A 13326-nucleotide genomic window follows, 5' to 3' on the forward strand; every position below is an offset into this window, starting at 1 on the left:
TCCATCAAATTGCTCATTGAAATTTAGCTGTGTATACCAAATTTCATTCATTTATCACAACGCGATTGAGAGATATTGCAAAAAAATGATTTCCATTCCTCCCTCTTCAATGGGTCCCTGTGCCCTTAGGAAGCATTTCCGGACCCATGTTCATATGAACTTTTTTACTTAGTTTTGATCATAGAATCGGCCTGTTCAGGATTGGCAGCTAATTATGAGACACCCTGTATTTTTACATATAAGTAAAAATATATAGGGATTCTGCTAAAATTATATACGTTTAACTTGTATCTTCAAAATACAACATCAATTGTGCTTCTATGCCCAGATTTGAAGCCACCGAAAGATTTCTTATGATTTTAGTCCATACAATTTTTTTTAATACAAAAGCAACAATGATATCGGGGCTGGAATGTTCGCTTGTATAATTTTAATAAATTATACTATTTACAAGTAAATTTATTTAAAAATTAAATCAAGTTCGCCAAAATGCATGTTCTAAAATGTAAAAAAATTGAATTCATGGTAAAATGGTATGTAAATCATGAAATAAATTATATAAACTAGAAATTCGTTGAGGACAACAATATTGCCTTATGCGGCGGCTACACGACAGCGACTTGCCTGCACGGTATGGTTTGCGCAATAAACACGGAATACTGTGTTGTGGCCACACGATGCAGGTAAGACCGTGCAGGCTGCAGACACTGAAGGCAGCAATCAGTACGTTTCTTAGGAATATGTATCCAAGCGAAGAATTTTTGGTATTATACTGAATTACTAGTATTGGTGATCCCTTCATAAACCGACAAAATACTGTAATGCGCGAATCTATGTACATATGTACAGTGTGTTTCACTTAAAGTCGGGACACCTCCGTATTTAGGAAAAAGGCCTACTTTTTGATATTATATTTTTTGACATGTGATCTTTTCTACGGCCTACTATCATTAAGAAAAGACCCTCAAAAATTAAAAAACATATTAGGCATTTTTTTAAGAAAGAAATGGATAGCATTTTCGATTTGATCACACCTCAAAACTCTAAATACAAAATTTCATTATTATAGCTTTTACAGGGTGTTCACAAAATAGGTGCAAACTTCGAAAAATTCCACGTATTGCAGAGTATCCTGTATTAAGAGTGGAAAATATTTTCAAGATATTTTTCATAATTTTATTAACCGAAAGTATATCCATGCAGTTTCATTGATTTCACTCATACAGGGTGCTCACAATAGGACAAGCAAATTATATATATTTTTTATTATACCAGAAATGAGTTTCACAACAAAATAATATTTAAATATTACTGTTTTCTGTTAGTCCACATAATTTGGTATGCACTGTTCAATTCGTCTCATCTTATTTCTAATAACTCTCCTCAACTGATGTGGTGTTATTTGTCGACATGTTTGTCTATTACATAAAAATCAAGTGGCGTCAAGTCTGCAGCTCTTGACGGCCACTCAGCTAACGGACTGTTGCGACCTATCCACTTTCTCGGGAAATACTCATTCAACCAATGACGTACCTACTATTACCGCATTATGAATAAGTGCTCCATATAATTGAAGGTAGAGGTTCTGTCTTACATGAAGAGGAAATACATGTACTGAATCCCAGAAATCATTGTTTAAAAAATTCATAAAAATCTCGCGTTTAGATTAACGCAAAAAAAGAAGGGCCTAATTATTTGATCACATAAAATCCTGCAAAACACGTTAAATTTTTAATTAAGATTTATGTAATATAATTAGACAAGCATGTCGACAAATAACACTACATCAGTTGAGAAAAGTTATTAAAAATAAGAGGAGACGAATTGAAGAGTGCATGATGGACTAATAGAAAATAGTAATACATATTTAAATATTATTTCGTTGTGAAACTCATTTCTGGTATAATAAAAAATATATATAATTTGGCTGTCCTATTGTGAACACCCTGTATGAGTGAAATCAATGAAACTGCATGGATATACCTTCGGTTAATAAAATTATGAAAAAATACCTTGAAAATATTTTTCACTGTTAATACAGGACACTTTGCAATAAGTGAAATGTTTCGAAGTTTGCACCTATTTTGTGAACACCCTGTAAAAGCTATAATAATGAAACTTTGTATTTAGGGTTTTGAGGTGTGATCAAATCGAAAATGCTATCCATTTTTTCTTAAAAAAATGCCTAATATGTTTTTTAATTTTTGAGGGTCTTTTCTTAATGATAGTAGGCCGTAGAAAAGATCACATGTCAAAAAATATAATATTAAAAATTAGACCTTTGTGAGTACTACCACATAAAAAAAGAATTTTTGAAATCGGCCATCCTAAAGACTTTAAGTGAAACACACTGTATATATCTCCTCATGAAAGATTGAGTTGGTACTCTCAGATATTTGGCTACAGGGAGATCATATAGAGATTTAAGGTTTTCTGCCGCAATTTCTCTTAACTGAACACCGTGCGCCGTCCACACGCTCAAATTTTACCGTGCAAACCGAATTTGCACAAACAAAATCTTCAGCAAGTCGAAGTTTACACAAGCCGCGCTTTTTAGTTTGTGCGAGATAACATTTTGCCGGCCACACGTACGGGCTTCCCGATACAAACTGGTTTGTGCAGGCAAGCGCGCGGTAAAGCCTGTATGTGTGGCCGGCCCATTAAACTAAGTTACAGTTTTTGTGTTATTATAGCGTAATGGAAAAACATGGATGAAAAGTATTACAAATATAAAGTTAAGGAATACCAATAAAACAAGTTGTCAAGAATTCAAAAACAGAATGTTGGATCAACAATCAATACCACGGTTTTCCTTTTATAGTTCCTATAAATAAAAACTTTTTCTTCGGCTGTTTTGTATAAAAACACATTGTTTTATAAATTCTTACCTTTAAATAGTTACTATTTATACTATAAATTGAGATGCGATCCTACCTATCTGTAGTACCTAAAATTTTCCGCTGAATCCGAAAATGATAAAAAAAATTCTGACATCCCACACACCCTCAATTCTCCTCAAAAATTAAAATTTAAAAAATCCAAACTGGCCAACCACATGTTCTTGTATTGTTGATATTTCATTTAGTCGCGATATTGTTAGTGACGATTTGTTAAATGTGCGATTTTCTGGAACTATTGCAACGTAAAATTTTATTTTGCGTAAACCTAGGGAAAACCTTCACGGAAACGTTTCAACTTTTGAAACAAGCTTACGGAGATGTTGCTTTGGGTCGTACGCAATATTATTTTAATGGTTTTCACGATTTAAAACTGGGCATCAGTCAATTGAAGATGATCCTTGATCAGGAAGGCCTTCGACTTCAATTGATGACACCCACGTCCAGAAAATCAAATATCTGCTGCGTGCAAATCGCTCATGGATTGTCAGAGAAATCGCAAAGAGGTTAGAATCTCAATGGGTCATGCCATTAAATTTTTACTGAAAAATTGAACATGCATCGAGTTGCAGCAAAATTTGTTCTTCGTTTGATAACCGAACAATAGAGAGAAATTCTGAACAGTTCAATGGCGATGAAACATTCATTCAAAGGATCATAACGGAAAACGAAAACTGCGCTACGACATTGAGACAATAGTTCAATTATCATTGGCAAATAATTTCCATGCCCTAAGAAAGCACGTCAGTCTCGATCCAATGTCAAAGTTCACTGTTTTGTTTTCAACTTTAAAGGAATTGTGCATTTTGAATCCATGGCGCAAGGGGAAACAGTGAACCGTGTGTACTATCAAGGTGATTTACAATGGTTACGTGAAAAAATCCGCAAAATCCGAGTTGTGGCGAGACAACTCATGGTTCTTGCACCATGACAATACGCCCGCATTCGTCAGGTTTGTGCCAAAAATCAGATTACTGTCCTGTCTCACCCCTCCTTACTCGCCATACCTGGCTCCTTGCGATTTTTTCTTATTTCCAAAATTAAAATCAGTGCTGAAAAAAAGCTGTTGTCATACTATTGATGACGTCAAAGCAAATTCGTCACAGACTTAAAAGGCCATTTTAAATTAAACTATCCAGGACAGTTTAGCGAAATGGAAACACCGCTGGAAAAAGTGTGTGAATAGAAGAGGGGAGTACTTTCAAGAAGACAAGGACCAATAATGTATAAAATTTATAATAAAGTTTAAAAAAATAAAGTTCTATAATTTTTTGAACAGGCCCGTTTATTTTATTTAAGTGCAACTATACATCCTTATTTAATTGTTTAAAATATTGCAAGTTTAGTATATTATATCATATAATTTACTACCTCTCAACTCAATAAAAAAGTTAAATCAAACTATACTCTAAATTCATTATTACCAACTTATCGATGTGAAAAGTCGGAATGGGAAACTTTCTTCTGTATAAAGACAAAAGGAAATGACGTTTTCTTTCTTTCACATAAAGATTTTTTAAAAAACTGTAGCATAATTTGACGAATTTACTTTTATATCCAGAATAGCGTTGGCCATTCAATGATTTTCTTTATTTATTACATTTGATATTACACATAAATATATATCATTAGACAATTTTATAAGTAATTAATATTTATTTTATTCTTTATTTTATTGCTTAAAATGTATTGGTAGTATTCAAAAATAACTATTATATTATAAATAATAATTTAATCAATTCTTACAAGCAGTCGTTTGAACAAGATTTTGAGTTACTTTCACTGCATCCTTCATTCGTCTAATTTATATGAATTATTATTCTTATGACAATACATTCTACAACATAGATTCCTATTTACTGCATAAAATGGGACTGAATTACCATTAGGTATGTTTTTTAATTTATCGAAGTTCAAGTAGCTCCTACACTATTTATTATGCTTGATTATTTTGATTAGGTCATTATTTATTATTCTTTATAACAGTCATAACTCGTTTAAAAAGTCTGCAATGAAAAACTTGATATTCAAATGAATGTAAAGAAGATTCTTTTGTAGTCCACCAAATACGAAAGAAATTTGCCAATATCCTAACGAACAATGAACAGGAATCAAATAGTCGGTGTCTTGTACCGTTAAATAGATGACATTTCAGTTTATGCATATAGTAATTCAAACAAAATGAAAAAAGGAATTTAATAGTAACACGTAAATTAAAAAGAATGTTTCAAATTCCCCTCTTTTGTTTGTTTTTTTTTCTAAGTTATCACCAATTTCTATAAATCTTTGTCATAACATTGATGTTAATACTAAATTATGGTCACAACAGGTGAAAATGTCATTTTTTTGTCGTTAGTGAGCAATTGTGCTCTGATAGCGCTGGGTGAGAAACCGTATTTCATCTTGAGTAGGAAACACAGTTGTTTCTACTCACATACATAATTTAATGTTATAGGTATTTAATTAGAAGTGAAGTATTATATGGCAAATTATGTTTTACTTCTTTAGTCGTTTCCATAGCAACACATGTTTTCCATTAAAAATTGTCACTGTCACGTAGAAGATGACATTTGTCAAGGGAAAAATTCATTTTAATCTTTTTTTTTAGGTATATGCCTCACAATTTTGTGTATGCAAAAATATTTTGATTGGTATTTTTTTCTCCTGGTATAAATTTAAAAGTAAATAACGTTTTCATCGTAAACATTTTTTTTAATACATCATATATCAGTCAAACGATATGATAAAAAAAAACAGAAGACTTGTTTCCGTTAAACAATTTACATATTGACGCTAATCCCTTCCTTGTACCAGGGTTTGGCCAATTTTGAGTTATGGATACACTTATACAACTATAATATAGCTCCGGAATATTCGGAACCATTCTGAACCATCAGAAGTAGGTCTTGCTCTCAACTACTAATTACTCAGAACTGTATTATTTGGCGTATGCGTAGTTATTATTTCCTAAGATTTATAATTTTTTTAATTACGAAATGTATCTGAGTATTTCTGCATTATCATTTTCTAGTTCCAGTTCTGAAGATATCTATGGAATTTTGGGAGTTATTTTCTCAGAATTGCAAAGAAAAATTTTTTGAACATACGGCTATATAATCTATTTTCCGGAAAAGAATTTAGAGAACTCTTTAGATATGAAGGTATTTTTTTCTTTCTATGAATAAATTTATTTATTTATTTACTATTTATCATCAATAAAAATATTCGCACATTCCTGTCAAATACAATCATATTTGCATCATAAAACTGAAACTGGATATAAGGATGCCGTTTCCACCAGAGAAAATTATTTTATTTTGTTGTGGTACGCAAAAATTGATGCGTTTTGGTTTTCACAAGAATCAGGACAGTTCTGAATCGTTTACAATCTATTACGTTTAGGTAGAGTAGTTTCAAAATCTCATGAGCCGCGAAATGCGCGAAAGGCGTGGCGTATCTGCATAATTCTTCTAATAAGCACGTCGTGAAAACATTGACTCAGAATAAGACCACGTGTCTCACAACCAGAAATGAACTAAGGCGCTCGGNGGCGTATTTGATATCACCGAGTTCACCGTAGAATGATTAATTAGTTACATACTGCGTCTATTGCGCACACAGCGCATGCGCATGTCTTGCCCCGCCCATATCTGCGGGTTCATCTATCCCACCTTCAATGTACCATGTGTCATAAATCGTGGCTGGAAATGTGTGGATAACTTCACTCCAATTAAATTTTATATTTTCTTATTAGTAGAAAAAATATATTTCGCCCAAAAGTTTCGCTTTCTTATATAATCAATAACTTTGTTGGGTGAGGTTTTGTTCAGATCCTTTGGCAAAAGCTATACTTTGCTGAATATAGAGCGTCTAATCCGATTACCTGCGGGTAACCTGTTTGAGTTTATTAAAACGGATTAGTCAAAATAGTTTTATTGAATGAAACTGGCCCTGAATTATTTTCAGCAATACATTAATTTGTCAATACCATGTAGTTTGCTTAATTGAACAATTAAAGTACTTCGTTAATTTTCATCACATTCACAAATGGATTAATAATCACTTAAAAAAGATAGGCGCAAGTAGATGATAAAAAGGCCTTTAAAATAAGGCATCATTTGATCCTTTCTCCATTTTAGGTTGAGTTGTCTAGAAGGAGGGCTTCCATCAAAATATAAGTTGCCTCACGCTGTACAGTTATAGCGGTGTTTAGTTTTTGAATAAATGAAATGAGTATGCTAATCAACTAATATATGTTCATAACCAAACCATGATTTTCCTTTATCTGATATGATACAACGATACAGTAATTGTCTAAGTCTATATTAATTTTATTTCTCAAAAAAACTTTATTTATATAAAATGTCGATTTTGACACATTCAGCTGTACGTGGGAGTGTGTGTAGGCACCGTTTATTCCAAAACAAATAAATATAGTAATAAATGAGTTATTAACATAATTCATATTAACTTGTGAAACTACTCTAATTTAGGATATTTTCGGAGACGGTTTCCAGATATTTGAAAAAAGTGGTAGCCACTCTAAAACAACGATAGCAAGAAGTATCCCAGTCTTTTTAAACAAATATTTTTCAGTAATCGGTTAGAAATATTGTTTATTTATTTCAATATAAAAATATCCTCATAAAATCTGTCGTTAAATGAATTGACTTTTTGTTTCTATTATGAGACAAATAACGGATCCTGATGTTAAATCGCTTCTGACATGCAGAGTACTAAGTTAGCTATGTTTTCCGTATTCGCTATGTTCGTTGAGTGTGTTGAAAATAGTTTTTATTACTCATGAGGCGCATGAATTGCACATATTATTATTTTTATTACGAATGCAGTAAAATCTTAGGGTCTAGAGGTGAAGTCCCGGTGGGGTCCACAGATTTTTATTCAGTTTCGATTGACATAAATAACTATCAACTGTCATTTAATTGTCACTTTTTAGTGGGCAATAGACAACTTACCGCACTTATGCACAATATACTATTTTTGATAATAAAACACGCAAAAAGTGACATTTAAATGACAGTTGATAGTTATTTATGTCAACCTAAACTGAATAAAAATCTGAAAATATATAAATTAAATTCTGTGAAAATATGATTAGAACTCCTACAATTGTATCAGAAAGTGATCCAAATACAGATCCGCTCTCGTGGGCAATAGACAACTTACTGCACTTTTTGCACCATATACTATACTGTTGTTTCAAACAGTCATGGCTCATAGGCGTTTTTAAAACACCGCTTAGTTATAAACTGTTTTTGCCTCGGTTCTCATCATGTCATTGGTATCCCAATGATTTTAGCAAAAAAGTTATTATCTAAGAAAGTACCATATCACTCGTTTTTTGTAATTCCTTAGGAATTTTCTCCCACATGTTAGGCTTGTTTTGGTTGTCAGCGGGCAGTCCTAGAACTGTTCAAAAATAGTTACCCAACTATGTATATTGTCAGAATGTCTTAACTTAGATGTTCAACTAATTTGAACCATTCTAGAACCGTTCTCTGTCGGAACCAAAACACACGTGTTATCTGTATCTTCTGATTTCGATAGTTTTGGTCTACAGGTTATTATTTTTTTAATAAATTTATTTCTATATTTACTAAATTCAGTTATAAACAGTGTAATTGTGGTACATGGAACACGCTTGTCGTTAGCGATGGCGATCTTTTAAAGCAAATCTGCTTCGATGTGTCCATTATCGTATCGAATACACTCTATATGGCCACGTCCATCTAAGCTAATGAAGGCATTTTTAATATACGTATATAGTGAGCATAACAAACACAGTTAGCATAGCATTTTCTGCGATTGCAAGATTAACCACTTTTAACGTGTATAATGAAATTGAAAAATATTTTATTTCTAAACCATTTTCTGGGCACTGTAACAAAAAACCCTAAAGACTAAAGATCAACTCATTCTACAGGCTCACTGTTTTTATTTTATAAAATTATTAGCAATATTATACACTCAACATATATGTTGCTTAGAAAAATTATTTATTTTATACTTTTGTGTAAGTATATCTATTGTTGTTATAGTTTAATACAACATGATTTTTAACTATAACAATCTTATTAATTACTATTCTTTATATGTAATGATATGAATAACAAAAACATGTATGCGGTTTTTTAATGTTTACAAGGTAAATATCGAAATCCAAAAAATTGTTGTATATGCATACCGTACCCTTATTTTAATATTGCTGAAAACATTTTTTTATGACTTCAATTGTTTTCGAGATATTAACAAATTAATATTACTTTTCTGAAATTGTCAGCTTTGATATTCGAAAAGAGTTTGTTCAAACTTTTTACGTTCAAATTAATGTGACAAGGACTAAAATTTGCGTAACCGCAAATAAATACAGAGCCTTCAGAAATGATTACAAGCCAGGTAACCAGTAATTTTGTTTGTAACACTTTATTTCCTTCACGTTGGCAATTAAATTTCGGCAAAATTAAAAATAATGAAAACAATAAGGTCAAGATTATATTAAATCAGAACAGTATGTTTCATTGGCTGGTGATTGGTGTAATTTTTCACGAGATTTTATTCAAGCAATCAACGATCGCATTATCGCGAGCTTAGATGTAACAGTTTGTCAATGTTTATTGGAGACAAATCATTAATATTGGTGACGTTAAAATTTAAGGCTTTTTAGTTGATAGTACTAGCCGTGCAATGTTGGGTTGCCTAAGCTCGGCGGTCACGTGGCTTGTAAACATTTATGAACGTTTGTAAATTATGCCATACATTTGACTCAGTATGCGAAATAATTGTAGATACGTTAATTTCGAAGAAGAAAGTTCCAATAAACATATTTACATCAAGGTTGAGAACTTAATTTATATCTCGGAAATAGTTAAAACATTATAAAAAGTTAAATAGAAAAAGTCACAACCAAAAATTATTTTCAGTAACATCAAAATGAATGTTTCTGAGTAAAATAATAATTAAAAAATACTACAGCATTACTGGGCGGTATAAATATACAGAGTATTTAAGAAATAAGTATCAACATTTCAATTGCGCAATCAACCCACTAAGAGCAACAACTGTTATCTAGTAATTTTTTTTTGAATACTCACTTTTTCGTTTGGTACTTTGTTCTCATTAAAATAACGCTAATGAGCTGCCTATGAATTAAAGAAATATCTAAGTAACGTATACAAATGTTTTATGGAACAATTAATTATTTTAAAACTGTTTGCTAGCGTAAATGTTTTAAATACTGACACTAATTAGTTTCTATTTTTGTGCATCTTTTTATTTATTACTGCTTCATTAAAACTAAAAGAAACATGTACAGAATTCAAAAACTTAAAAATATGTAATAATTATATAATTTTGCATTATATCATAACTACAACTACTGAATTTTAGGAAAACATATTGAATAAAATCCCCACTACAAAAATAAAATAAAAAAAAATAAAATATATATTCAGGGTATCACAAGCACATGATCAAAAAGGTACTGCGACATTCTTTGGCTCAAAAGAAGACATACATATTTTCTTAATGGAAGTTAGGTCAGATCGTCTTCTTTTGAGCCAAAGAATGTTGTAGTACCTTTTTGATAATGTGCTTATGGACACCCTATATATTCCAAATAAAAAAGAGACAATCAGACATAAAAAGCTCATTGTTTGTCTTAAACGACTTAGTATATTGGGATGCGGTTTTCATCCTTCAATATTTCTCGAATTCATAACTTCTTAACTATGGTTACATCTCATTAGTGAATATGAGAAACCCTCACAAAAGTATCTGTACATCTGTATTCTGTATATTTATTTAATTTTTGAAGGGAGGAAAATGTACATTGCTCATCATACCGTCGTTTCCATTGTTTCCAATGGAACCACCGAACAGGTATGTGCATTTCCTGGACTGCGATTCCGTTGCCGCAGCAGCACCGCACGTTAAACAACTGGATGTGTGCAGTGCGCCTAAGCGAGACCATCAACAATAACATTGTTGCCTTTTTTATTATGTTCATAATTTATATCGATGAAATACATAACATGTCGGCAGGTTTCATTTTTTCGCAGAACTGTAAAATATTGCAATGAGAATGGTATAATATTAATAATAACGTCTTTAACTAAAAAAAAAAAACAATTTCCTAAAGAGATTCGGCAAACCGGGAATAAAAACATTTCAAATAAGAGACTTGTTATGACTTTTGATTGGACATTTGCGTAAATCAAAGGTGTGCTTGCACAAGACTTTTTAAAGTTTGTTCAGGTTTGACGCGTAAAATCATTTGTGGAGGAATCAATACATATTACAGTTGCTTTACCAACATGTTTTATCAATTAATTTGCAGCTTAATGCCGTAAAATTTAGTAGACATAAGTAAACATATTTTAGTGTATTTTAACCATCTCAACATATTTTCGTAACAAATCAAAGTGAATTGCATAGAAGAGCGCAAACCTAATAATTTAATATCGTTTATGATTTCGGTTATTTACGTATGCATTTCCTAATTTAAAACTTTAATAATACCTATCAGTTATTTATATTTTATCATTTGATTTACTAACAGTATTTGCTACCCTTCATAAAAATGGTTGAAAATTAACTCGCAAACTAAATGTTATAAACTATGCTTTAAATATGCGTGTTGAATGTCTGTATATAATCTATCAGAATTTAATATATTTTCGTTTTCTTGTTCACTAATTCTGTAGTATCAACGGTTTAGTAATTTAATAAAATAATAAATCTCAGAAACAAAGTCTGAAGATTATAAAACTGAATGATCTCCTTTTCCAAAATTTTATTTAAGGAAGCTTTTTATCATAAATTATTTTTACAGAAAGATCCACCCGATGATATATGTTTGATAACTTTCAGAATTTGTTTTTGAAAAAAAAAACAAAATAATAATAAAAGTTATGTACCGTCATATAAATGTTTCACTGCATAATTCATTTAATTGGTAAGAAGAAAGAAAGAAATTTTATTGTGAGCTTTTACAAATATCTTAAATACCTTGACCGAATATAACAGAAATTGCAATAAAATTTAATTTCTTTTTTTAAAATGTACAGTAATTTGTAGTTAATAGAATTTCTTTCATTTTTTTAGGAATTACTTAAATTTTATTATTGAAGAACTGAAAGATCCAGTTAGGTAAGCTTCTAAAATATTTCTATTTTTACTTATGTTTTTATATATAAATCCATGAAAACATTTACATATCCGATCTCTAGTAAAATATGAATAATGGTGGTGTGCAGAAAATGCGTTTCTTTGACCGAAATTGTAAGATGAGTTAATGAATTGATAATATAAATTTTTATGTCAGAAAGGTTTTGCACATGCTCATTAAGCGTTTGTTTTGTGCTATGGGTTTTGCGTTCTTTATTGTGTTGTAATTATGAATTTTCTGCACAATTAACAGTTATTTAGTTAGGTACCTATTTTAGTTAACTATATTTATATGAATTAAATGCAAATGTAGAAAATATGTGAAACGTACTGTTCCAGAATAATTCGAAATATGGGCATTTATGCATAGAACTAGATCTTCCCTGCGCACAATTAATTAACTTTTTAAATCTATAATGATCCATATTTTTATAGAGGTCGATGGTGTAGAGAGCGTTCCATTTTCCATTTTCGATGTCATACTAGAGTATCACTGTTAACTAACGGTGGAAAGCTGCGATTTTCAAAAACGTTGGCAACATTTTTGAGAGAAATCTTCAGGTCAAAACAGATTTTCGATGTTTCTTAGTTTTACAGTTGTTATAGTGTAAACAATACAATTTTTCAAATTTGGGGTGACCCCAGTAGCGATTACAGTTGGATTTTTCTGAATTTTTACACTATCGTATTTTATCTGGAATCATGAAAATCATAACTGGCTATGGCCTAATTGAGAAGAGGGTGTTCTGCACTTTCCAAATATGTTGTTTGTCATACTTATCCCAGAAAGTAAAAAGTGTCACCGACTATATGATTTTGTTATTCTCCGTAATAAGCTATACAGGGTGGTCCGAATTTTATACAGGAAACTTCGAGGGTGGATAGATCTCTTTAAAATAATATGTGTTTGCCTTATAAACATAGGTCTGGAACAGCCCCGTTTTAGAAATACAAGGTGTTGAGGTTTAAAAAAAATGATGTTTTTGTTTATATCGCACATTACAGGTGGTGTAGAAAGGAATGTAAATAATTGCACTTACTTTTAAACATAAACAAATATTCTTGTAATATTATCGTTAGAAGTGTCTGCCACAAGGGCATTGTATTGGTATGAATAACTTGAGAACGGCTAATCTTAGGGAAAAAATTAAAGTCACCTTTTTTACGTATTTTATGCATTGAAATATAAATCAGTTACAATGACATGTAAAAAATGCAGAGACGTAGGTTTTTTTTTGTAAAA

At 31.1% G+C, this 13326-nt stretch overlaps 1 protein-coding gene across 1 annotated transcript in view; it reads left to right on the forward strand.

Annotated features, from left to right (window-relative positions):
• Positions 1 to 13326, forward strand: part of LOC108906029 (Y+L amino acid transporter 2) — an 81824-nt gene that overhangs the window by 56420 nt on the left and 12078 nt on the right. The window contains exon 5 of the mRNA XM_018709171.1: positions 12021 to 12065. Within this exon, the coding sequence (XP_018564687.1) occupies positions 12021 to 12065 (45 nt within the window). The remainder of the gene's footprint in view (positions 1 to 12020; positions 12066 to 13326) is intronic.

Source organism: Anoplophora glabripennis, unplaced genomic scaffold (genome assembly GCF_000390285.2).
Source record: "Anoplophora glabripennis isolate ALB-LARVAE unplaced genomic scaffold, Agla_2.0 scaffold209, whole genome shotgun sequence".
In the NCBI taxonomy this organism is placed as follows: Eukaryota; Metazoa; Arthropoda; class Insecta; order Coleoptera; family Cerambycidae; genus Anoplophora; species Anoplophora glabripennis.